At 43.1% G+C, this 25,641-nt stretch overlaps 1 protein-coding gene across 1 annotated transcript in view; it reads right to left on the reverse strand.

Annotated features, from left to right (window-relative positions):
- LOC146613591 (receptor-type tyrosine-protein phosphatase S-like) overlaps nt 1–25,641 on the reverse strand; it is a 71,027-nt gene that overhangs the window by 2,784 nt on the left and 42,602 nt on the right. The window contains exons 9-35 of the mRNA XM_085378136.1: nt 24,934–25,313; nt 23,835–24,036; nt 22,835–22,971; nt 22,433–22,577; nt 20,077–20,394; nt 19,778–19,971; nt 19,609–19,635; nt 19,236–19,353; nt 18,392–19,042; nt 17,560–17,654; nt 16,352–16,605; nt 16,024–16,111; nt 15,596–15,814; nt 14,296–14,453; nt 11,785–11,799; nt 11,441–11,553; nt 9,611–9,708; nt 9,216–9,339; nt 8,563–8,738; nt 8,294–8,413; nt 6,245–6,399; nt 5,388–5,673; nt 4,519–4,697; nt 4,021–4,147; nt 3,792–3,917; nt 2,864–3,018; nt 2,565–2,700 (exon numbers count right to left, since the gene is read on the reverse strand). Of these exons, the coding sequence (XP_085234262.1) occupies nt 2,565–2,700; nt 2,864–3,018; nt 3,792–3,917; nt 4,021–4,147; nt 4,519–4,697; nt 5,388–5,673; nt 6,245–6,399; nt 8,294–8,413; nt 8,563–8,738; nt 9,216–9,339; nt 9,611–9,708; nt 11,441–11,553; nt 11,785–11,799; nt 14,296–14,453; nt 15,596–15,814; nt 16,024–16,111; nt 16,352–16,605; nt 17,560–17,654; nt 18,392–19,042; nt 19,236–19,353; nt 19,609–19,635; nt 19,778–19,971; nt 20,077–20,394; nt 22,433–22,577; nt 22,835–22,971; nt 23,835–24,036; nt 24,934–25,313 (4,796 nt within the window). The remainder of the gene's footprint in view (nt 1–2,564; nt 2,701–2,863; nt 3,019–3,791; nt 3,918–4,020; nt 4,148–4,518; nt 4,698–5,387; nt 5,674–6,244; nt 6,400–8,293; nt 8,414–8,562; nt 8,739–9,215; nt 9,340–9,610; nt 9,709–11,440; nt 11,554–11,784; nt 11,800–14,295; nt 14,454–15,595; nt 15,815–16,023; nt 16,112–16,351; nt 16,606–17,559; nt 17,655–18,391; nt 19,043–19,235; nt 19,354–19,608; nt 19,636–19,777; nt 19,972–20,076; nt 20,395–22,432; nt 22,578–22,834; nt 22,972–23,834; nt 24,037–24,933; nt 25,314–25,641) is intronic.

The following is a 25,641-nucleotide window of genomic DNA, read 5'->3' on the forward strand; positions in this document are numbered from 1 at the left end:
AATAAGGGAAAAATATATTTCCCATAAACAGAGTGTCATATATTTGGAAGAAATGCAGTTCCAAACCAAGCCTGTGGCTTTACAACAAGCTGCTAGTAACAAAGTGCTTACAGATACTTTAAAACTGGCTCTTAGCTAAGGTTTCTGTTATGTATAGACACAACAGTGGCTTCTCCCTTGAGGTATATGCTTTTTTTCATTCATGTTTCTCAAATGATTCATAGGTCAGTGTTGAGTGGCTTAGGAACAAATGAAAAACACTGCTCAGTTCAGGTAAAAAGACTGGCCTGAAAATGAGTGAAAAAGCAGCAAATGTCCAAAGAAAATCTTTAAAAGATCAGCAGAAAGCCAGGAGAACTGTTGCTCATAGAGAAATCAGGTGGTTCAAGACCTTTGCACAATGCTGTATACTTATGAATATGCATTTAGCACTCGAGCACACTTAGAAATATATTTTCATTAATTCCTTACAATTAACATGAAAAAGTCAGATTTTTACTAGAGATAAACCGATCTGATATTACGTATCGGCATCGGTCCGATACTGACCTAAATTACTAGATCGGATATCGGAGAGAAATAAAAAAATGTAATCCGATCCATTAAATATCAAAAAAGCACCTCACAAAACGTAACTCGGCTCATAACCGTAGCACGTTGGAGCAGTATGCGTCAGGTGATAGAGTGGCTGTGGCGCGAGACCTGTCGACGGTCTGGTTGAGCATTTGGAGCCTCATCTCATCTCCGAGAGAAGTAAAGCAAGTGTGTAAGTTCATCTCTGAATGTTTGTAAAGCATTCCAGCGTTAAGCTTAACCACCGATATATGGAGCGACTGCCTCTCTCTCCCTCCCTCTCCTGTTGCTACTTCAATCCTGAAACTGATCAATGATCAGCTGATCGGCTTTTCTCACTTGTTTGTTTATTGCCCACTTTGCGCCAGAAAGAGGAAACCAGCGGCTGAACAACAGCAGCACGTTTAAGCTTGATAATCTGTTGTTAGAATGTATTTAATATTACTTTCTACACCAGGATCCTTTTCTACGCAGCTGACGGCTGGTAACTGTGCAGGGGCCCCCCTGGCAAAGTTTAGCCAGGGGCATGAACAGGGAAAAGGGAGCACAAAGACATACTTTTCTTTCTTATTCTCATTTAAAATGTCTAGCTTTTAATAAATAATTATCTGAATCTTACACCCAAAGTTTTAATCTGATGTGAAATATATAGAAGTCCATTACTGTATATAGTAACTATTAAGTCTAATATACCCTAGTAAGCTATACTACTTTTTCCTTTGGGAAGATACCATCTGTGCAGTCTGCAATTCTGTTGAAGAAAGATGTTGAATCTATTTAAATACTGTAGAAAAATAATTGATTTCTGTGCATTTTTCTTCACACTGCATCAAATTAAAGTTGATTATGCATCATTAAGCATCATGAGGTGGAGGGTGGAGGGTTCCCTTTCTCTTTTTCTTTTTTTTTTGCTGGGCGTTTTCAACCCTGTTAGTTAGGTTGCTTACTCTTTAAAATACCAGAATAGGAAGGATGGAGCAGGTTTAAGTTCATTAGATTGATCAGTTTTGCTGAACTATGAAATATTTTGGTTGCAGTGTATTTTTTGCATACAGGTATAACAGAATAGCTTCAGTCTCTTGTTTTTTAAAACTTGAGTATGAACTTATACAAAATGCAGCAAGATATAAAAAAAAAACAGTTTTATTGATTAAAAACACTATATCGGATTCATATCATATCGGCAGATATCCAAATTTATGATATCGGTATCGGACATAAAAAAGTGGTATCGTGCCATCTCTAATTTTTACATATAGTAAAACAGTGCACTAGTGCATAGTGTAAAGCACAGCACTTTATCAAATATGCGTTCACATGTTTATGCAAATAAAACTATGAATTAAACCATGTGCATACCTTGCTTCTGTATACAGAATATAACATGACACTGTTACAAAGTGCTCCACCAGCTTGTGTGTGTTGCTGTTACAGTTTACAATGAAAAATTCACACTCTGGGGGCTATTTCCTCCTTTCAGTGTCCTACTTATGCTAATGCAAATGTATATTGATGTGGGTGGGACTGCTCATCAATAGCTAGCGCTGCCTAAATGACATTAAGGCTTTGCCTGTGTTATTGTAGCATGGATTAAAAATATGCAGTACAGTTCAGCATGCCAAGCTGCGAAGCACTTTAGCTTCTTGGGCAGATAATGAATATAATTCTAAACTCTTATGCTAGTGACATTTCTGTTCTTTTCCCAGATCTGACTGCAAATACATACACAACCAGTGGAATTATGATCTCGTTTATGTGGTTAACATTTCCATCTCTGATACTTTGGGTGAATTTTAAACGCTTGGTGATAATATGAATCTAATGGTTTCTTAATCCACATTATTCTTTACAAAAAGACTTTAATAGAGAGATTTTCCTTTAATCACCAAATAGTTAAAATAAACAATAAGCTAAATGTCAAATACCACCATTCTCATTAATGCACCGCTCTACTTCACTGTCTCTGCCCTGGTTAATGAGTGTGTGTTTACCTCAGTCTGCACCATGGCTGGTCTCTGTGTCCGCAGCATTTTGACAGTTTGGAAGATGTCTACCGCCCCTTCGTAACGCATCCGCTCCAAGACAATGCTCAGAGTGATAAAGACACCTGTCCGCCCCACGCCGGCACTGCAGCCACAAAGGAAAACAATTTTACTAGAGTATGTAGTGTGTCAGATCAACAGTGTGCTGGATTCTCACACACACTACTGTTATTACAAAGGCGAGAGTCACATTAAACTGTGATTTAATTACCAATGACGAGTTGTCTAATATAAAGTCCGGTGCTTACCTGCAGTGAACGCAGATTGGTCCATCCTGGCCAAACTGCTCCTTGGTTTTGTGCACTTGGCCAATGAAATCGATGAAGCCCTCCCCAGATTTGGGCACACCTTGCTCTGGCCAATCAGTGAACTGGAACTGACGCACTGTTCGTGACTGGCCGTCCTGGGGGAGCGAAGAATCAGTTAAAACAATAACCTGCACACTATATGGATGTGAACATCTATCTGATGTCTTTCTCACATATTCAGACGCTTGTCCTTGAATGTGCAGTTGGTCTTCATGCAAGGTGATTATTTCGAAATGATTATTTACAAAGCTTCCTCTCGCTGTATTGACTGAGGAGTGAGACTGCCAGGCAATATCCTCTCTTCCTTCTAATGATTACTGTTATCTGATCCTGGATCAGTGGTTGTGGTTAACTTAAAGCTGTAACGTCAGTGCGTCTGCTATTGTCAGCCTCTCAGAAGGCAATTACATCTTTTCTCTTCTGCTCAGCCTTTCTGACTCCCCTTTAATGGAGATCAATAGAGCATCTGTCAATGTGGCGTCGGGGCAGGACAGGCTTAACTGGATTTATGTATGACTGACACGTGTGTGTGTGTGTGTGTATTCACACACACACACACACACACACACACACACACACACACACACACACACACACACACACACACAATGTCAAGGTAATCTGGAGACAGCATGGTTGAATGAGTGATCCATAGGAGTCTGTCAATATCTTGAACCTGCAGTGTTACACACATTCACATAGAAAACACACACTAACCAGCACACACTACAGGTCGATAGTACATGCTGTGCGCCACTGCCTGCTAACAGCACTGACAAAATACTCCTGAATAACCTCAGAGTGTGATGTTACACCGTTTTCTGAATGCAACATGCAAGAGGACACTTTAAGCAAAGCATGAACCAACCCTGGCATCTGTAACTTTGAACTCTCGGAGGATGTACTGAGGCATGTTGTACTCCGCCATGGGGTCCACCACAAAGTACTGATACCTTGCTGAGCGCTCAGCGGGCCAGTACTGGTGACACTTCTCCTGTCAGAGCAGAACACATAAGAAGTCTTCAGTAATCATATGCAAGAGGGCTGCAATGTTACAAGACCTGTTGTTTATTTAGCTTTGTGTATTTTGTCCATACCCGTCCCATTTCTCTCAGCTTAGTGAGCATAACTACTATAGTGGAGTTGTGTTCCCACAGCATTCTCCAGAAGTCCTCTGTAGTCTCAGCCAGTGGACCCTGGGTGGCAATGTAGCCTCTCTGCTGCCTACACACAAACGCACACAAACACACATTATGTTGTCACCTCCTTTTCCCTCCTTGTTTCTTCATCTGTCAAGAATCAGACTTAAAAGGGGGTCAGGCTGCAGGCAAGAAAAGCAACAGTCACAACATGTGTGTACAATGACTCTGAATGCCTGAATCATCAGAAAGTCTTCACTGGACCAAAATGAGTGCCATGCAGCAAGACAAATAGTGGCAACATGTACACAGTAATGACAGATCTGACAGGAAGTGACAGGTGAGAGCAATGTGGTGAAAAGCTATCCAGTCCATTCACTCATCAAACCATCATAAGAGGACCGCAGCGGAGGGAGGAGGTCAGGTCATATTAGCGTTTGCAGGACGAAAACATACCTGTAACCGTCTATGTAGCTGGCGTTGATGTAGTCGGACCCCTCCAGTCCTCTGATGGGCTGGAGGCACACGCGAGTGGTTTCATAGGGCATGATGTTAACTAGTCGGTTCTTGAATTTGTTGCAAGGCAGGTTGGCTGTGACGAACCTGGACGTGTGGGCTTTGGTGTTAGCCAGGCGCTGGGTGGAGAGAAAATGAAGGAAAGTGTTTATATTCTTTTAAATGCGCAGTCAGTAATTTTTTTCCTACTGTGGGCATCATGGATAGAATCATGCACTTGAATTGAGAGGGGTAAGAAATCTACCCTCTACTGACATCTGCTGGTGACATTTTCCACACTGTATCTTTAAGTATATGAATCAAGTAAATGTTTTTCAAATCACTCTTAAATCATCTTTCTGATTATTTAATTGATTATTTAATCCAATAACTGTTTAACAACAGCCCAAACACACAAAACAATCAGTTTGCTGCCAAAAAGTAAAACAACAGCATAAATTCATGTAGTCATAGCTGAGAAACTGGAACAAGCCAAGAGTTATCTTAACTACTTAATAAATTGAAAATAGTACAGGCTCTAATTATCTTTTTTATTTTTATCACAAAGATATGGGTGTTATATCATCATTGGGCCTCTAACAATATTTTCTATACTAAACCAACCTGTGAGGCAAAGATCACGTCTAGCTTAAAGGTTTACAACTCACAGACACACTATCAAACCAATTATTTCAAATGGACACTTCTTTTTTGAAATTTGGAGACAATGTTGCCAATATTTTCTACATCTCAAACAAATATCAGACGTTAAATCTGCTTGCCTTCCATTTCATTTAAATGGTTTCCAGCTCCACTGCCTCCACTCTCACCTTAAACTCCAGCTCCATGCCAATCACATGCTCTCCGCTCTCCACCTTGGACAGCTTCTGCATGTAGGAGTAGAGACTCCTGGCAGCCACTTCAGTGTTTCCGCATGCCACAGCCTCCAGAAGGGCCTCGTGGATGAAGCTGTACTGGTCCTCCGTTTGCACCATGTAGTTCCTCTGTGAGCGCATCAGGGTCACGTGACCGTAGATGTCCACAGTGCGCTCGTGTCGGATGCGCTCTAGCATGGCGTCGATGACAATGAAACAGCCAGTGCGACCAACACCGGCACTGACATAGGAGGAGGAAAGACGTCTTATATACTGATATTTTCTTCAGTAAGATTTCTTTAAAGATTACAATGTTTTTATGGGTCTTTTCAGAAGTTCAGGTCAAATGTAAAAATAGCTGATGCTTGGTCCAAAGACTGGGAATAAAAAATTAGCCGAAATGATATAATCTACTAAAAATATAAAGAATGAACAGGACAAACTGTATTTTTCCAGTGGCTACATTGCATCCTACGCAATGATAGCAAGTCCTCTCACACTATTTCTGTTGACCACTGGAGAGTTAAGGAATTTTCTGTACTCAGCCAAGAAACAGTTCCCAGCATAACCAACCAGTGAAAATGCAATTTTCAATCTCTTCAGTTTTTTGCAGATCAAACAGCTGTGAAATTTAGTGAGCTCCGCAAGGGTCGGATATTGTTACCTTCAGATGAAATTAGCGTAGCAAATCAGCCACTTTCCCAGTCATTTTTCCAAGTTAAACGCGCCCTCAATAAAGCTTCACAGTCATGATGAAAGCCGCATTGATCCTATTTATCTCCAAGATAGATTAAATGTGGGTGTGAGCATACCTGCAGTGAGCAATGATAGGTCCAGCATCAGGGGGGTTGCAGGCTTTGACTCTGCGTAGGAAGTTGAGGAAGGGGGTGGGATACTCTGGCACGCCGTGATCGGGCCAGGCTGTGAACTGGAACTGACGCACCTCTCGCCTTTCGCTGCTTCCACTCTGATGTGAGAAACATGTGAGAAAAACTGAGGTTAGTGTCACTTAAGCCAAAACAACTTGTATGGCGACATTTGTAAGCTTCATTAGCACAGACTCTTATAAAAAAAGTTGATTAAACAAAAGAGGTGGAAGTTGTTAAATTTAACCATCTTTGACAAGATTAATTATCTATTATTGCAAGTGTGTGTTCCAAAAACCATCTTGAGCTTAGGAATGAAATGGTTCAATAATTTCCTTTGGGAATAAAATGAGTGTGTCAATAGTACAGTTAAAACCTGGAGGAGGATTTGTAGAGCAATGCAGAAAGAAAAGTGGAATGATTTTATTTGAGAGAAATCTCACAGGATACAGAATTTAAACCAAATAGGAAAGATAATGTTTTTAACTTAGTGGCTATAACGGGACTAGTCAGACTTTTAGCAAATATACCAAATAATCAGTTTTAAGACAGATAGAATATTTGATGTGTTAGAAAAAGTGGAAACTGAGTAAGGTGTGTACACACATTAAACTATGACTATAATAAGATGCAATAGATACAAAGCCGAATGCAAATGAAGCAAAGAAATCAGATGCTTAATAAAATTCATAAACCTACCAGTTTCTTATTTTGGTAGGAATGTAATTTAAAAACAAACACGGATTAAATCTTGATCCCAGAAATTTCCTCTAAAATTAATGTAAATTTATACATGTTTTTATTCATGCAAATTATTTAATGCGTAATCAAAGTTCACAGGGATCTGCATTTAAAAACACAAAACTGACCACTGGTCTTAAGACGAAAAGAATTTACTCAAAATAATTGAACTGAAAACAAGAAACAAAGGGTTATTTTGATATGTAGGAGTTAGCATGTTTGCTAACTTTTTTATGTATGGATAGCTACAAAACATCACAAAATGTCTTTAGCTCACAGGGGAAAGAGAAAAGCACAACCCCAATATCAAAAAGAGGACTGCTAGTGTACACACAATCTGATAACCCAGTATTGGTGTTATTCCTACATCATCACAACAATATTGTATGAGTATTCAGTTAGCATTAGCCAAGACATTAGCTAATGCTATTAAAAACTATCACTACCAAACCAAGATTAGTAAGCTAAATGTGGCTAACAACAAACCTCAGTTTAATCATACGTTTACCATGTTGTATAGAAAACTATTGAAATACCGACTATTTGATCCAAAAGAGTTTTATATTAAGAGAGTGGGGTTTTTTCGACTCCACATTGCAAAGCTATGACATCACAACAATGCGATTTGTCAGCTGCAATGCTGATGCTGGACCAACATTATTATGATGATGCAGGATACACATCTATTGCTCCCACTGTTGGTCCCCAGCCTAACATAAGGGGGCTGGCTGGGTAAGGACATCCGCTGTAAAAAAGGTGAGCAGCTGAAAGAAGCTATTCGTACATAAAAGTACTTCAGCCTACTATTATTATTCTCTTCGTCATTTGTTAATCTAACGCAACATTTTACAACACATAAACAAATATTTCGAGAGGTGGAGTATTACTTGGAAACTACAGCTGGCCTAGTTTCTGTTTCTAAGTAGGCCAGAGAGAGACGCGCCAGTCTGACGGTCCTAGATTAGCCCTGTGCCACAAGAAATTGCTCTGCCTCCAACAGAGATCAAATCACAGTCCCTGACACAGGGAGGCTGGCCTGGTTTGAACACTCCACAAAGCCCAGACTAATCTATTATCCTCTGTGTCCACACGCGCTGCTCGCTCATGATTACTTCAGTTGCTCCTGCTTCCAAATTGTAAGTTCAAGAGATCAAAGCTGTTCTCTGTGGATATGTCCGTAAACTTAAGGGAGGTGAGGGCAGAGAAGTGAATCGAGGGGCACACAGGTGGAACAGGAGGCGTGAAATAATGTACCTTATGCAGGGAGAAGGTGCGAACACAGAAAGTGGCCAGCTCCATTGTGTCCAGCAGCGTGGCCTGGATCATCCCGTATGTCTCCGTGCCACGACTCGGCCAGTACTGATCGCACTTGATCTGCGAGGATCGAAGAAAAGCATTAGCCTCATCGGTACTGCAGTTCTCAGAAGAAAAGCGACGTTCTTCTTCAGTTTCATGTATGCAGTATGACTCTGGATAATTGAAATTGCAGATGTGGGTCAGTGGGTAAGGTCTTGCTTTCTTACCCGTGACTTCTCCTCCAGGCGTGTCATCATGACGACAGAAGCAGCCCGTTGCTCCCACACCATCCTCCAAAAGTCCCCGAACGTCTCTGGCAGCGGCCCCTGCGTCGCGATGTAGGCATTCTGCTTCCTGTAGCCATCAATGTAGTTGCCGTTGATGTAGTCGCTCCCCAGGATACCTGCAAGCGAGACACTTCTGAGTCTCTTGCTAAACTGCAATCTGCGCAAGTGGCACAATAAATTAACCCCCGTGTATGACATCCAACAGCCTAACGAACTGTTTGTTTCTGACAGCCGTGGCTTCCAGCAGACAGGCTGCTGGATGACTAGTGGACGACAGCAAACAAACAAGAATCTGTCGGTGTAAATTCATGAGCTCCAGATCAAAACCATTCCCCTCCTCCTTGTTCTGGAGGAGAGCGGGCTGCACTTGGATGCACTCACGCTGTTTGTCAGTCTCATGCCACTGCACACAGTTGGTCTCAGCACTGTTCGCAAATTCAGATTTCATCTATCATGTAGCTCTCGCATCACTCTCCCCATACCAACTCTTTGTGTGCTATGCACCCACCCGTCAGCTCAAACATGCCCCGCCCCCTCCATTAGGAACTCTCACAATCTTCTTTAATTGACATTCATTTCCAGCAAATCCTCACCATCTATGGGAGACAGGATGACTCTGGTGTGGTCGTACGCTATGACGTTGGCGTAGCGGTTTTTGGGCTTGTTAACTTCCAGATTGGAGTGTTCCCAGGTGAACTGCTGACTCGGGTCGATTGACTGCGAGAGAGCAACAAAATACGTGCATTAATAGCGTGTGCTGGCATATTTAGTGGTGCATTTGAGGATAATGGAAAGAGAGCACTCTGTAATGTAGACGAGTTACAGCAATAAATTGCGCTGCTGAATAAATCATGAACAAGCAGCCTGCACGCAGGTAAACAAATGTTAAGTAACACTTGTTTTATGAAGGCTTAACAGGCTTAACATCGCCAAATAACAGGATGGTATCTATTTATTATATGGAATGATAATATACAGTATTTCTCACCTCGTACTCCTGGGAGAGTCTCAGGTTGTCGTTGGCTTTCAGCAGCTCTATGTGCTCAGCCAGCTCGCTGATGGGGATGGGAGGATGGCTCATCATTCCTGCGTTACAATGAGGGTCAGAGGTCACGCAGACTTCAGCTCAGCGACCTAAATTGCCGCCGCTCGACATCACTCATATGCAAAGATGCGACGATAATTATACAATCAGACAATGTCACATATCATTAAGGAACACGCTGAGGCAGAAAATCAATTTTGATCCATGTGCGCGGACAAAGTGAGGCGAGGTTTGTTTGTTTGTAAATTGTTTTTCTTTGATAAATTGCTTTCTCTGTGATCAGAGGAGCAGCGACTCAGAGAAAACAAACACAGACAGAACACTAATTAGGAGGGCGGTGCACGCACGCACGCACACACACACACACACACACACACGCGCGCGCGCGCGCACGGATGCACACAAAGGAAGCAACCTCTGCCTCGTACAGTCGTTTCTTTAGAGAAGCTATAGCAATCTATTCCCCATTCAAAAGGCAAACACTTTCAACAATAAATCAAACTAACACAAACTCTGTGTGCAATAAACAGATTTCACAATGCCAGATTCCAGAACGCATTTTCGATGTTTGGGTGATTTATAATGCACGCAGATGCACTATGAAAAGCATTTGACGCGCTGTGCTGCTACAGCCGTCAAACACGTGCTCACATCAACGCTGATTTTTCTCTAAAGGCAGGCACTGCAGCACCCGCAGGTAAGCACGACAAAACGTTCAAGTCGGGACCGGAATGACCTCAGATAGGATCGGCCGGTTTTGTTGGAAACAAATTTCAGCGTCTCAAAAGCACAAATCTCAGGGGAGAAGAAGTGGGCGAGGAGGGAGCGTCAAGGTTGCTGCCACGCGAGCATGAAAAATTCTCATGATGAAAGAAGCTCTGAAGTGCTTTCTTCTGTATGTGTGAGAGTGTGTGTGTGTGGGGAGGGGGATTCTTTGCTTCCCAGGAACATGTGGGGAAAAAAAGAAACTTTAGACCTTTATCTATTGATTAAATAAAAATCTTTCTCATTTGCCCTTTAATATCCTGGCAGGTGACCTTTCTCTGTGGTGACACATCTCGCCACCTTTTTCAACAAGGACCCCGAAACGCTTCTATAAATTGCAACCACAAAAAATACACAGAGAGCGGTGATTAAATTCCTTCAGGTCATGTGTTATTAGGATGGTGCTAACTGAACGGGAAGAAGTGAAAGCGAAGCCTCATTGGCCCGTTGCCTCGACCGAAGCAGCTGTGTTGTTAGATCTCGCTCGGTAGGGGGTGGGAAGCAGCAAAATCTGTGTATTTACTTCAAAGTGAGGCTTTGGTTGGTTATGCTGGCGAGAAGAGAGCCAATTGCTTTACAAATGATCACTGTTAACCCACAGCATAACTTCTGAGAATCCGCTCTGAGCTCTAAACATTCAAGATTGATAAGGCAGATTTCTGTCATTTCTGTTTGTTCTGATGCTACTTTCTGCAGCTTGGCATGTGGATTGTGGGCGAGCGGAGATAATCAGATTTTGTCACACCGTGATGACTCAGCCGTGACTAAGCAGTGACTGTACTACCTGGGTAGAAGCCATTTTGATCTCAGAAACGACTAGAAGCTGCCAGGTATGTGTTGGCTGTGATGAGGAGGAAAACTTTCTCAATCTCGTCTGTGGGTTTCTACCAGGAATAAAACTGCCGGCATGAATATTTCATTTTCAAACGATGAGCAATCAAAAGTAGATTTTATCGTTCAGAACAAAAAGTGTTTCTTCAGGTGCCCGTGGAGGCGCACGCTGCCTACCGGGAGTCTGGAAGTTGATGCGTCTCATCTCCACGGGATCGGTCGGGTGATGGGCCATCATCTCGGCGTTGCTCAAAAGGCTCTTGGTTCCAGGTTCAGAGTCTTTGCGCTTACTGCTGAAACACCAGTGAGTCAAAAGAGCAATTAGCACATGCAAACAAACCGGGGACAGGAAAGCAGGCTCGGTACTGACACGTCATTAGCATGGCCGCTTGATTCGCGTAAACACAGCATTAACAGATACAGTGTTTAAGTCCTTGTACAAGTTCTTTGTACAGCATCTGGTATCTTGTAATTACTGTGGGTTAAAATGTACAAAGAGCTTGACATTGGTTTAATCTTACCTGTCAGGTTTGCTGCTTCCAGTGAAACGGGAGCATGGGCAGGAATAATTAGAGGAAGAAAGGGAAGGAAATGGACAGATTTTTAGAGAGGAAAATCAATATTTTGCATTAGCATTCAAATGCTTGAAGGCTTGCAGCAGATATCACAGGCTTACAGCAGGGTCAGACTGCTTGATGGCTGTCTGAGGAATGAACAAAATTTCCAAATTCATAGAGAATTTGGTGAATGTTGAGCTGTCGTGGAAGAGTATAACAGCAGGAGGTGCAACAAGGATATAAGCATAGTACCTGAGTGTGTATGCTTAATGTTGCTGCACTGTCTAAAACCCATCAGTGAGCCACACGGGCGCAGCTGGAACATGGATGATAAGTAATGGCACCGTCGTTTATCTTGACTCGAGTTTTGACGCATAATTGCGCTGCTGTAAATACTCACTAGCAACCACAAATGTATTTTACTCTAGTTGCTGTAAATAGTCGCTGACACATATTTGTTTGCCAAAAAATACAGTCCCTAAATATTAGGGGTGCAATGATATTCGTATCGATATTGAACCGTTCGATACAGTGCTTTCGGTTCGGTACGCATATGTATCGAACAATACAACATTTGTAATTTATTTTATCAACTTTCCTTCTGACGATGCTGTCTGTGTGGAGCGCTCAGTGAATCTGCGTTCGACTACTCCGCCTAGGCTGCACTGTCGAGCGCAGATCCACTGAGCGCTCCACACAGACAGCATAGTCAGAAGGAAGAGCGCAGGGCAAGCTAGCAAGACAGAAGTTAAGCTCTCCTTGCAACATGGCAAATTGAACCTCCCCCCCTCATTCAGATCTGGCGTTTGGAATTATTTTGGTTTTCATGTGACGTATGACCCTGAAGGTAAGCGAGTCATGGACTAAAGTAAAACAGTATGTTGGATGTGCCACGCAATGCTCAATTACATGGGTGGGAGCTAGCGTGTTAGCGCAGTTAGCTCGTTAAGTGTTGGCTGTCTAGCCCCATGCACGGGCTATCAGGGGTAGCTCGTTAACGGAGATTTGCCGTGTTGTGGCGTTAAGGTCATTTTAACGAGGTTAACCTGAAAGCACTAGTGGGAACACAACGAATATGACTGCACATTTATGCCAACATCATCCTAGTGCAAAGACAAAAACAACAAGCATGCATGCTACAAACTTTACCCGAGTCATTTAGACAGCTGTTAGCACATGATTCTCCTTATGGGGACCTGATATGTTTAATATGCTGCTGAGAATATAGCCCAGAAGAAGCGGATAGTATAGCTGTTATTTTGGAAAGAGCCATTTCTCTGTAATAAACTCTCTTTTCCAAAGATGAGTGATTCCTCAATCAGATACAGGGCTCGCAAAATCGCTAGCCTGACGTCCTGGGGCTAGAGATTTTTCCAGTCGGGCTACCAAAATCTATCTCTGCCCTGCCCGTCGGCCTATCATAGGAAGGAAAAATATATGTCAATGCTTTTGCATTCTTTCGGAAATGTAGCTGGGTAATTATGTCATTGGCATCGGTGATCCACTGTCAATATGTGACATATTGAAATCGCATTTGAATTTGCGCTTGTTTTTTGCTTTCACTTTGCAATCGCGTGAACTGTGTATAGAGAGCGACAGTACTGATCTGTGAGTGATGATAATTTGCGCACCAATTCCTCTGACATTGTCTTATTAATCGTTAGCTTACCACGCAAACATGACAAGTGAAATCTCCCGCAGCAAGCTTAAACATGTGAGAGGTTGATCGTGCAGAGAATCGCTGAGCTTATGTGAGTGCATGTGTAAAAGCAGCAGGATTTATATTTCAATTCTGCTGAGCCAAATAAGACAGGTCAGGGTGAAGAAGTGACAGCCAAAGAAAAGCTTACCACAAAACGGAGAAGTTATGACAAATCAGACTATAAGGCAAAAAGAAAGTGCAGCTTTATGGTTTCATGGACAAAATAATTTCTGTGGCTGCGATATGATGAGCTAAATAACCAGGGCTGCACATAAGTGGTCCACAGGTGCGCATTCGCTGTCAAAATAAAAAACACGCACAAGGGTTAGGGTTAAATTTAAAAACTTACTTTTGAGTTAAAATATATATTTATAATTTTAATAAATGACAAATTAAAAATGCATGAACATTTTATTTTGTATCGAGAAAATATCGAACCGTGACACCAAAGTATTGAACCGAACCGTGAATTTTGTGTATCGTTGCACCCCTACTAAATATATAATGTATTATATGTGTGGGACATCTTCAAAGATTGACATATTCAGTTAGAATGAATATTCACAAACAGCGAGGCTGAAACACATGAAAAGATTTCTGCGCATTTCATGGAGTTTGATGTCATTGTGAAAAGTTTTGACTAAAGTCAGTCTTATCCTTGAAGAGTCATAATCAAAGCTGCTGTGGCATTTACCCAGTGTGACCAAGAGTGTGAGTTAGCGTCATGGTTGGAAAATTTGACATTTTATTTTTATGAAGTCCATCCCACTCACTTTTTGTACAGGAGGATGGCGATAACGATGCAGATGATGAAGACTACAGCCAGGACTGGTCCAACCACCCAGATCAGACCGTCACCTGCATCGAATGGCTGCGGGTCTGAGTCCGGGGCAATCACGCGGTCTGTGTACGGGCTGGCCACGTACATCTTCTGTAAAAAAAAAACATAAACGAAAAAACACCACAGAAGAAGATGATCACAAAATTGTGGACAGGCAGTAACAAAAAAGGGCATTTTATTGTTTTGTGTTTTACTTTGGTCTACCGTGAACACCTGAGACTAAATTCCAATTTGATGCACTCTCTATCTCTGTGGATTACTGCAGCAGGTGTGGATTAGGATCACCAGGAAAACTGGAGAGAACCTGAAAACCTGAGCCTGGTGTTTCCTCACAACAAATCCCCACATTCTTCAGGCTGAGTGAGATCTTCACTCCAATGCATCTCTGTTTGATTTGTGCCATTCAAAATACTGCTTCTCATCCATCCTGCTCCCGTAGTGAAAATACCGATGATAAGACTGGTTATTTTTAAAATTTATTTAACACTCTTTTGATGTATTTTGGCAAATATTTATTTATCGGCCTTCATTCTCTTGCTCTTTTTGTCATGTCATTCTAAAGACTATGACACAGAGAAGTAAGTGTAGAGTCGAATCGTTTGTTTTCTCCCTCAGGTTTTTCATTTTTTTTTGCAAAAGTAAAACAGGGTCAGTGTTTGCATTATTGCTGAGCTGTTGCAGTGGATTGCATTAGACTGAAAACATGTCCGTATAATTGTGATCAGTCATATAATGTGCAGGCATTTGTGCCTTTATTTTTCCTCAGCATTTTAGACAGTAGCTCAAAAAAATGTACCTAACCTTACTGTTGCTCGAACTGTTGCTTTTTATTAGTTCTGCAGAAGTTTGGAAGAGCATCCCCTGAGCTAGAAGGGATCCAATAATGAAAAAAATCTAATATAAAGACCCTAGTCTAATTTTAAGTTGTATATTTATGTCTATTCCAGTTTGAATGCACATACATAGCAGGGGTGCATGAGGCAATATTTCTTCCACTGCCACAGCGGGTACACTCACTCTTTATTAGCAGTGGTGATGGAAGTATGTGAGGGTTATTGCCTTTTGCTTACAACACTTTGACTGATGGGCATTTTATTGTTTTAGCAGCTCGGCCGTATTGATTACAATGTATAGTGACAGCCTGCAGGAGAGAAACGCGGACAGCCTGGAATGTGGGAGCAGTTTAAAAAAAACAAACAGGGAAAAGACATGTAAAGTAGTGTCTTTCATACCCCGGATGTGGAGTTCAGCTCAGCCAGAATGAAGAAGACGTACTCCTGCCCTGGCTCTAGAGCTCGGTTCTCAAAGCCGCCATAGTCCAGCTGGTCCCCCAGGGTGAAGAAAGCCGGCAGGATGGCAGGTGTGAAACGGGCTGTGATGTAAGCCCGGCGCAAGTCCACCTGCTTCTGCTGTCGAGTATCCTTCTGCCTTTGACTGATGTCTTTTAACAGCTAAAAGAAAGAAAGAGAAAGAGAGAAAAGACACAGACAAGCAAAATAAGTCGCTCCAATAACTGTGACTAATGTTTAAAGACTGATATTGAATTAAAAAGGGTAAGCGTTGCCAGGAGTTCTCAGAGATAGGATTGTGTGTGTTTATAGGTCTTTTCCTCCTCGCAGGCTCAGACATCAGTGGGTGCTGTTATTGTTGTGGTTCTCACCTCCTCTAGGTCCATTTCGTCTGGACTCTTGAGGTGTCTGATGACGCCGCGGGGCCTTCGCAGCGGAACCACAACAACATAAATATTCCTGTAGGAGTGCAAGAGGACAAACAACATAACAACAGCTGCAGTTGCACAATAGCAAACTGTCTGTAACTATTTTCACTTTAGAGCAGTCATGTACTGTTATCATCAGTGCCCCATACTGTTACTGTGACTGTAATCACCAGACTTGAACACAGCAAGTCAGATGACTGTCACCCCTATATGACATGACAACGTTTTCAAGGCCTGTAAGAGCATCTAAGGCTCAGTCTTTCAGCCTTACTTGATGGGACTGCGATTCTCCAGTGATGGCAAGATAAGCGTCACGGTGGTCTCGGAGTCACGAGTGCGGTCGATCTCAGGGCGGCGGATGGTGATCGTTGGGGATGTCTTAGCAGAGATGCGATGGCGAAGGCCTCCAGGGTTCCCCTCAGGAGCAGTGATTTTAAAGTCGTAGCTCGTGTTAGGCTGAAGGTTTGGGATGACTGCCTTTCTCAAGCGAGCGTCCACCTCCATTTTCTGACGGTTATATTCAACCTGAAGGGTGGGAAAGAGTTGGTGAAGCTAATCTTTATGTTGTGTGCTGTTTAAATAGTCATTTAATGCTATAGAACTAAATTAAGGAACATTTGTAAAATGCCCTGAATAAAGTTTTTTGATGGGTTTGTTTGAGAGTTTGAACTAAAATTCCGTTCAGCTGCTCCCAAGGGGTCATCACAGCGGGGGGCTCTGCACATTCACTTCGGCAGATTTAGTTTTTTTTTTATTTTTTTTTATACCAGATGCCCTTTCTGACGTTTTATTGGAGGAATGTGTGCTAAACTATTCTTAGCCAGGACCAGTGTAAACTAGGAGTTAGTAAACCTAGTCAGTTATTAGCAAGGGATATAATCCCAGTAAACCTCTTTTCTGGATTCAATAAATGAGCTAATAAGTGCACTTTAAAGTGTTGGTAGATGGATTTTGCTATATTCAGTAAATGCTCAGTTTAATTGAACTTCTCATAGTCCAGAGAAATTCCACATGAATGCCTGTGGGTAGATCTGTGGGTGTATTATTGTGTCGGGGTCATGCATGCTAAAAATATTTTAAAAATGAGTCAGCAGCTCATAAGTGTTTTTAAATTTCACATTTTTTATTTGATCAATCTTGGATTTAAAAAAATATTGCCTGTTTTGCTTTTTATTTGTGTTCTTTTTATATATTAATTTTATACATTTTTATTAGATCTGTGTTACTCAGTATTTCACGCTTTATTTAAATAGTTTCTATCCTCTTTCCTGTCATACATTTTTTCTGCATGTCTGAGATGTTGTTTGTCCTACAATGTGCTGATCTGTAATTAACTCTTGCTATTTAAAATGCACTCTATAATTTCCAAAAACTTGACCCAAATAAAGCTGAGTATTATAATCTTAAGGATCCCACAGATGTTAAAACATTAGAGTTTTACATAACACAATGAGGCACTGCACGTGCCATTCAACATACAGTAAAGCGATAGGGGTTGCTAGTCTCTGGAAACTCCCAGGTAAGAAGAACGCTGGTCTCAGTGGCCAGATTGACCGAAAAATTCCTCGGCACATCTGGGAAGTGAAGAAACAAACAGGCAGAGAGTCACTCGTGATGAAGCGTTTTATTAAAATCGCGGCGTCCTCTGCTTTTCTCGACCTGTAAAAATGGAGAACAGCCCGGTCAGTTGATGAGGAGGGGGAAAGACATGATGGTTAGGAGGATAGGCAGGTGATGAGGAAAGTGGATGGCAAGAGTAATAAGTACAAGTAAGAGACAGACTGGCTGCAGAAATGTGACATGCCACGTTGTTAGAGTGTAAGGTTGTGTTTGTTAGACTCAGACTTCAGCAAAGCCTTTGGAAAAGGTGGTAGTGAAGGTCTATCAGATAAAAAAAGCTTACCTGCAGATACAGCGCCAGACGCCGGTTTTCGCTTCAAATCAGACCGAACACTTACCTTCGCTATTAGATACTGTATATCCGAGCCCTGTATTGACGTTTACCTGAGGGTTTGTGATAAGCAGTGCTCTTGAAGCAAACATCCATTAACATTCAGCCTGCTTCCATTGGTGGTGAAGGGTAGGTGATGAAGGTATAAGTGAGTGAGTGGAGGAGATTGGGGAGAGTAGTTGTGTCCCGCACTTTGCAGTTCTCATCCTCTCTGAGGTGCACTGGTGAGAGGCAGACCTGTAAGAACTGGCCCAGACTTCATTAGGTTTAGTGTTTTTGGAGTGAAATCCACAGTAAGGGGAGATGTGAAGTTGAACCAGCGCTTAGAAAGGTGTTCCTGAGGCCGGAGGCCAGCCCTACCTGTTTCCAAGGACAGGGTGAGGTGCACCAGTAGTGGGCTGAAGGGGCCCGGCCCTGCCTTGTTGTGGGCTCTGAGCTGCACCTCGTAAGCTTTGCTGTGATTGAGGCCCAGGATGGTGTAGCTCGACTCACTTGCTGGTAGCGCTATCAGCCGTGGACGAGCAAAGGGGGTTGGAAAAGCGGAGGGGCCAGGGTCAGCAGAGGGTTGGGTGTGTGCAGCCTCTTTGTAGGCTAGAGTGTACTCTGTAATCACACCGTTGCTCTCCTCTGGGGTTGGGGGCAGCCAGGACAACTGCAGGGAGCAGCAAGTGACATTAACAAAGTCAGATATTTTGGGGTATCCCACGGGAGGAAAAATAGGGACTGTTATTTCCTGCTGGACTACATCTCCATAGCCTGCTCGGCTCTTTGCGGCGAGCACAAAGATGTAGGAGGAGCCTGGGGAGAGGTCTCTCGCAGTGAAGTTTCTCACACGATTTGTGAAATCCACCGTGGTGTCTAAAGAGCTATTCTTCAGGCCAAACTGTAGGCGGTAGCCCTGGATTTCTACCGGGGCCCCCCGGCTATCAGAGCATTCCAGCGGAGGAGCCCACCGCACCACAACTGACGGGCTCGATCCCAGACGCACCCAAAGGGAGGGGGGACCAGGCACTGCAGACAACAGCGTAGGCAGCAGAAAAAAAGAAAATGAATAGAGATAAACATATATCACGCAAATACAGAAGAATTAGAATTGATTGTCGGCTTATTTATTGCCATCTCCTGGCGCAGCTTACTGTACGATCAATTCTTGAGTATGCTACTAAATCTGGGGCACTGAAATGTATACTTGACATATGCTTACCAATCCCCGGGGTCTGCACCAGCTTGGCTTTGCTGTGTGCTCCATCCCCTTTGGTGGTGTATGCTGCCACAGAGACAGAGTACAAAGTCTCTGCTTTCAGATCTCCTAAAATCAGCTCCTGCGGGAGAAAACACAAAATACCACCATCAAATACTGCAAACTCACTCCTTTCAATCTTAGAAAAAAAAGACACTATTTATTGATTTATTCCCCTTTTTTGGGGAAGAACTGTGCATCAGCAAAAAAAAAAAGAAAAGAAGAAAACTTACATAAGAGTTGATAATTAAATCTGTGGTCTATTAGCAGCATAGCGCTGTATGCATTAATAATTGGTTCATTTATAATGAGAAGAGGACGGGTAGTCTGCACTCACATATTGAGTCGCGTCATCCTCCTCCATCTTATCCCACAGACGAGACACACCCCACAGGCAGCCGAGACGGATGAGAGAAGGAGTGAGTCAAAGGAGCGGAGGAGAAAGGGAGGATGAATATAACAAATGAACACCATTTAATCATTTATATATTTAGCTATGCTGTCACCTGAGACTCGTCCAATAAGAGGTCTTTGATCCGGGGAAGGTTGCGTGATTCACCGCTCTCTGCCTGGCTGAAATGCACCTGGTAGCCACGGATCTGGCCTTGCCGTAACCGTGGCAACACTGGGCGCCACGTGACTCGGAGAGCCGAGGAGTTCAGCGGCTGGACATCCACCTGACGAGGGGCTGCGCCGGGAACTGAGCACACGTGTGGAATTAATTAAGTGACCAAAGTTCTAGCCAGTAAATAATCAACTTAGCAGTCAATAACGTTTAGGTCTGATCTGCGGCTCTCACGCTCACCGTCCTCGTCTGTTCTGCAGAGCACAGCAGGGCTGCTGGGTCCAGTCCCCTCTGCGGTGGAGGCTGCAATAGTGATGTTGTACCAACTCCATTTCTCCAGCCCCTCTACCACTGTCTGCCCCTGCTGGGCCGGGATAGGAAGGTCTTTCACCTCCGGACCCAGACCTCCACCTCCTGCCCCAGAAACTTTCTGGTATCTCAGCTCATAACCTGCCAACTCGCCATTCTGGCCCTCCATTGGAGGAGGCCCCCAACTTACTCTCAGCGAGGTGGAGCTGGCACTCTCGCAGGACACACCCTCTGGTGCGGCTGAGGGCTCTGATTGGACAAAGGGCAAGCAGGGCAATTGGCAAAGAGTTTAGGAGAGACGACCCGGGAGAAGGGAAAATACAAGCAAAAGGACAGGAGATAAGGATAAAAAAGGAAACAATGAGAAACTAAGGTAAACTGAACTGAAAGAGATAACACTGGGACAAACCTGAATTGGGCAAAAAAAGGGGGAGCAACCACATAATGTAAAAGCATAATGTTAGCCTGAGAGCCTAATGAAATAAACCAGAGACAAGAGTATCGACCCTAAGTTGACAACTTAATTATACACAAGGAGAATGTGCATCCAGCAGTCAATGATTATATCTTATCCCCTGGCTATAGGTAGTGCCAAAAAAGGCTCGAGATTTATGAATGAAAAACAGATAACTGTCTGTTCTCTTTCAAAAAAATGGGGATGCACAGCTAGCTGCACGACAGCACAGACACATGTATACATTTCACATGACCAGCCGGCTAATCCTCGAGTCCTCAAGACGGTAGGGTGGTGTGAGATTTTTCACTGTGGCTGACTAGAGAAAGGTCTTACACATCGCAGCAGGAGATAAAAAAAAAAAACAAACAAACCACTAAACCAGATCTCATACGGTGCTGAAAGGATTTAGGAGGCAGGTAAAGGAGAAAAAAACAAAAGAAAAAAAAAACACAAAACAAAATCTGAGATCCCGGAGGGGAAAAAAGGAGCTAAGACAGGAAATTGAAAGTCAAGCTAGAATGATGAATTGCAGACACTGAATCAGACAGAGGCTTGGATATTTACTGTCACAGACATGAGTGCAGAAACAGAAATCACGAAAAGACACCACAGATTTACGAATCACAGATATAGCTCAACCAATATAATGTCATTTAAGTAAGACACACACACACAAACAAAGGCGGGCATGTCCGAGGTCCAGGCTTGTGCGTGTGTGTGTGGGAGTGTAATAGTCATGGCTGACAGGTTCAAGTATCTATCCACTCAGCCATACAGCCACTGTTCTGTTGGCCTCGGGGGACAATCTAGATGTGCACCAAAGCTTGGCGATAAGAAAGCGCACATAACCTCCCTGGGAAATTAATTCTGCTGCATGAAATAGTCTGCTTATCTAGCACCTTCCCTTTTTCCAAATATCACCCCCCCCCCCAACATCCTCTGGTACACAACCTTGGTTACTCTTTCCGTTTGGGAGTAAAGAGAGAAGAGAACCCCACTAAACGCAGTCTGATGGGTGACTGCAAGTACTTACCACTTAAAGGAAAACGGCGCGGTGAACTGCGGGGCTTTTCATATCGACTTTATAAATTCTTTTCCTTGTACCATTTTTCTGTTATCCTTTCTTGAGAGCAGATATGAAATAACTTGGTGTCAGAACAAAATGGTGGAACTCATTTAACTCTTATTGGCTAAGAGTGATTGCACAAAAATAGAAAAAAACCCAAAGAAATCAGAGAAAAGGAGACAAGGGAGAGAATCTAAGCTCAGCGTGGGTAAAATACAGACTGGCCAGCACTTACCTGTCAACATAGCAGGCTACCCGCCATCCTTTAATGCTCCTGACCACTGGCTGCTAGCCAATAAGTGGCAGACAGTTGCACCCTTTCAAAGACATTAGACACTGATAGAGTGGAAAGAGTGAAAAGAGGGCAAAGGAAAGGAAGAGTGAAACATTAATCGGTGCTCCATCTCCATCTGTCATGATGTTTTGGCTGTGCGAGAAAGAGAGAGGCTGAGGGGTGGAAGAAAGGCACGGTCAAACAGAGATGGATGGGTTGGAGGAGGGGGTGGGGCTGGACGTATGGGTTGATAAACGAGACACATGGAGAGATGCAGAGACGGCTTCCAGGTTTTACCAGGCCGGGAGCTGAGGGAAATGTACCGCTACGAGCTGTGTGTGAGAGCGTTTGGAGGACAAAATGTTTCCAAGATATTCGCGGCACAATACATTAAATAAATAAATAAATAAACACAATAGAATTTGAATTTGTGGGATATGCGTTGGTGTGTGCAGGAACACTGTGTGAATCCGGCTCAGTCGAGACGTACTGGCTTGTGATGTCCTCTGCACCAGTTCGTTAGTGAAAGCGCCGATGCCTTTGCTTGAGATGGCAGCCAGGGAGAAGGAGTACTCGGTGTTCGCTTTGAGACCCTCCACAGTGTAAGAATTCCTGGGCCCGAAGGTCAGCTTCTCCTGCGAGAGAGAAGAGAGGGGAGCAGAGAGGTGCGACGATGAGGGAGGGGGGGAGATGAGAAGAGTAAAAAGAGAGACATTAGAGAAGAGCTGGAGAAGAGAAGTTGACCGAGAGTGCGACCACTAGACACAAGGGTGCAGGACTTTGGGGTTAATCTTTTAAAAAATCTTCTTTTATCTCCCTTTCAAGCCTTTGTCTTGATAAGAAATCCACTCAGCAGGTGGATTTATTAAAAAAACAGACTAAGAGGTCTTACCAAGCTGCCAAACTTGACAGGTTTGTAGAGGAGCTCATAGTTGACGATTTTCTCTTTGTTGTGGACAGGCTCCCAGGTCAGCTCTATGCTCGTGTCTGTCACTTTACCCACTTTAAACTTGCTTGGCTGGCCAGGGACTGCAGGGAACAGGACAAAACACACTCAAATAAGACCTTGGCTTACAGCAGTGCTAATACTTGGCTTTGCCCTATTCATAAAGATTATTTATTATATGTATAACTCTGTTTCATTGAGTCATTCAAATGCAATGAATATTTTTTTGATAATGTATTCATCATTATTATTGGTAATTGTGCTAGAAAGACTTCAATTTAGACAAAGGTTTTAAAAAATGTACTTAAACCCAACCTAATTACTAATCATTTAAGTACTAACCCTTAAACATCTAATCATAAATCAGATTCTTACATATACTTTCATTTCTTTATGTGTCAGAAACTGTTAGAGACTAAAAGTGGAGCAGAAGTAAAAGTGCCACAGAAATTTAACCAGCAATACCGTCGCAGTTTTTTTTATTTTGTCATCTCTTTTCACCTCCCATCATATAAACCTAGCAGCTTCTCAGGAGCTGTCACGGTGACACAATCAGCACCGGGGCATGAGGGATATTTCTCGCTGTTAATCCCTGTTTCCTTCACATAAATCTCCACACTTCGGTCCCGGCTGGTAGAATTTATTCACTTTGAAGAAGTCATATGTTCTGACAGGTCAAACTTTCACAGTGGCTTGCTACTCAAACTTTACATAAGCTCCTCGAATAAGCTCCTGAGCGGTTTGTATACTTGCACATAATCACGAGTACTTACTCATTTGTGCTCTGCTGCACATGCTCGTCTGAAAAAATAACCATTACTCATCCACACATAAGTAAATGCAAATGGCTACTTAGCCGTTATCAATGCACTAGCATGCGGGCTAAATTTATTCTCTTTCACGAACGTCTACCGATGATTATGTCGATGCACGGTCGCGCACTAACCTCCACGCAAGACTTTAACGTGGACGGGGTCTGAGAAGGGTCCGTCCCCAACGGAGGTGAAGGCGAGGACCTGGATGGTGTAGGTCTCTGAGGTTACCAGGTTCTGAATGGTAGTGAGCACACTATCCTGGACGTTATGAATCTGCCACTCGTTTATAGGCCGGGACGGATCCATGGTGTAGTACACACGATAGCCTTTCACCTACAAAACATAGCAAAAGGAAAGCCACCCAGTGAATCGTGCGGACAAGTTTGTTTTGATTGGGACTGGATTTTAAGGTCATCGGGGACTGGGATGCATTACGTGACTTTCTTCACCTAATCCCACTGTCCTACAACCGGGGTAATCCATAATGCCATCTTTTAACACAACAAGAATTTACGGCAGCCAAGGTCATCGTGTCTGAATTATTGTTTGACTTCAGGCCAGATGGTCCAACAGATTACTGTTTCCTAGAGGTCACTGTCATAAGGTGCAGTTTTACATTTCGTCCTGATAAAGCTTCAATAAAATAAATAAATAATACTGTGGATGCCATCAGATTGTAGCATTTAAAATGTGATCACGATATTCCTCGTCTGTGGGATTAGTTTATGGGTAGTACAAAGTATAGCTCTCCTGTTATTATTCTTTAATATCCATAATCCTCATATGCACTCAGTTTCAGTCTTGTACTTTTATGGACCTACGGTGCAGGTTGGTAGGCTTGAAAAAGGAAACAGGCCTCTGGAGGGAGCGCTCTGTACTTAGAGAGGACTGTCCAATTACCCTTTCCTTCTTTAGAGAGAAGAGCACAGGGAGACATCTATCTATCTATCTATCTATCTATCTATCTATCTATCTATCTATCTATCTATCTATCTATCTATCCATCCATCCATCGGTCCGTCCTCTCTGTTACAGAACACAAAGCACAAAAATGAAGGACTTTTTCTGCTGGGTATCTGAGGTCTCGGTGCAGGCATTCACCACCCTTTTGAGAACATTTTTCAGGTTGACAGCTGGAGAAGCATGCCAGCAGATAAAAGGAAATGTAAAAATGTGTGTTTTCCTCTACTGATAACAGATCAAACAGGGCTGTTCCAATCCTCATCTCACCTGTCCATTGGGCTCTTCCGGTTCTTCCCAGCGGACCATCACAGTGTTCTCAGAGATAATGTGAGCTTGGACGTTTCGCGGCGGGCTGGCGGGGGCTTGCTCTCCCGTACGAGCCTCCACGCGAGCGGACGGGGGCCCCTGGCCGATGGTATTATAGGCTGAAACTCTGATTTCGTACTCTGTGTTGGGGTAGAGCCCCCCGATGCTGTAGCGGGTGGTGGTGATGCTGTCCACTGTCTCATACTTGCTGTCGGGCCCTTTGGCTCGGTACTGAATGATGTAGTAGGAGACGGGGTCGGGGTTGCCAGAGTCCCATGTGATGGTCACACTGGTGGCTGTGGTCTCGGTGACAATGGGCGTGCCGGGAGGCTTTGGTAAAGCTGGGGATTAGAGTGGCAGCAGGTGATTTAAACGTTTGAAAAAAGAAAAATACTCTCTTGGTCTCAGTGTTGAAATTACATTTTATATTTAGTGGAAATACTTGATTCTTTTACAGTATAAATGTTGCTTTGTTTAACATATATTACATTTAGATTCAACCTGCTAAACTGCATTTCTTTAGTGGTACTTGCAGTGTCCAGTGACAGTAACATTTAACCTGAAATACACTGATTAATAAATTAAGGATGCTACGTTATACTATTTAAATTGCTACACTTTCACCTACAAGGGATGCCAGAACCCTGCTGAGTACATATGAGAAGACAG

The sequence above is a fragment of the Diplotaxodon limnothrissa genome, linkage group LG18 (assembly GCF_057381915.1).
Source record: "Diplotaxodon limnothrissa isolate DT_005_m linkage group LG18, D_limnothrissa_male_GT1.1, whole genome shotgun sequence".
NCBI lineage: Eukaryota > Metazoa > Chordata > Actinopteri > Cichliformes > Cichlidae > Diplotaxodon > Diplotaxodon limnothrissa.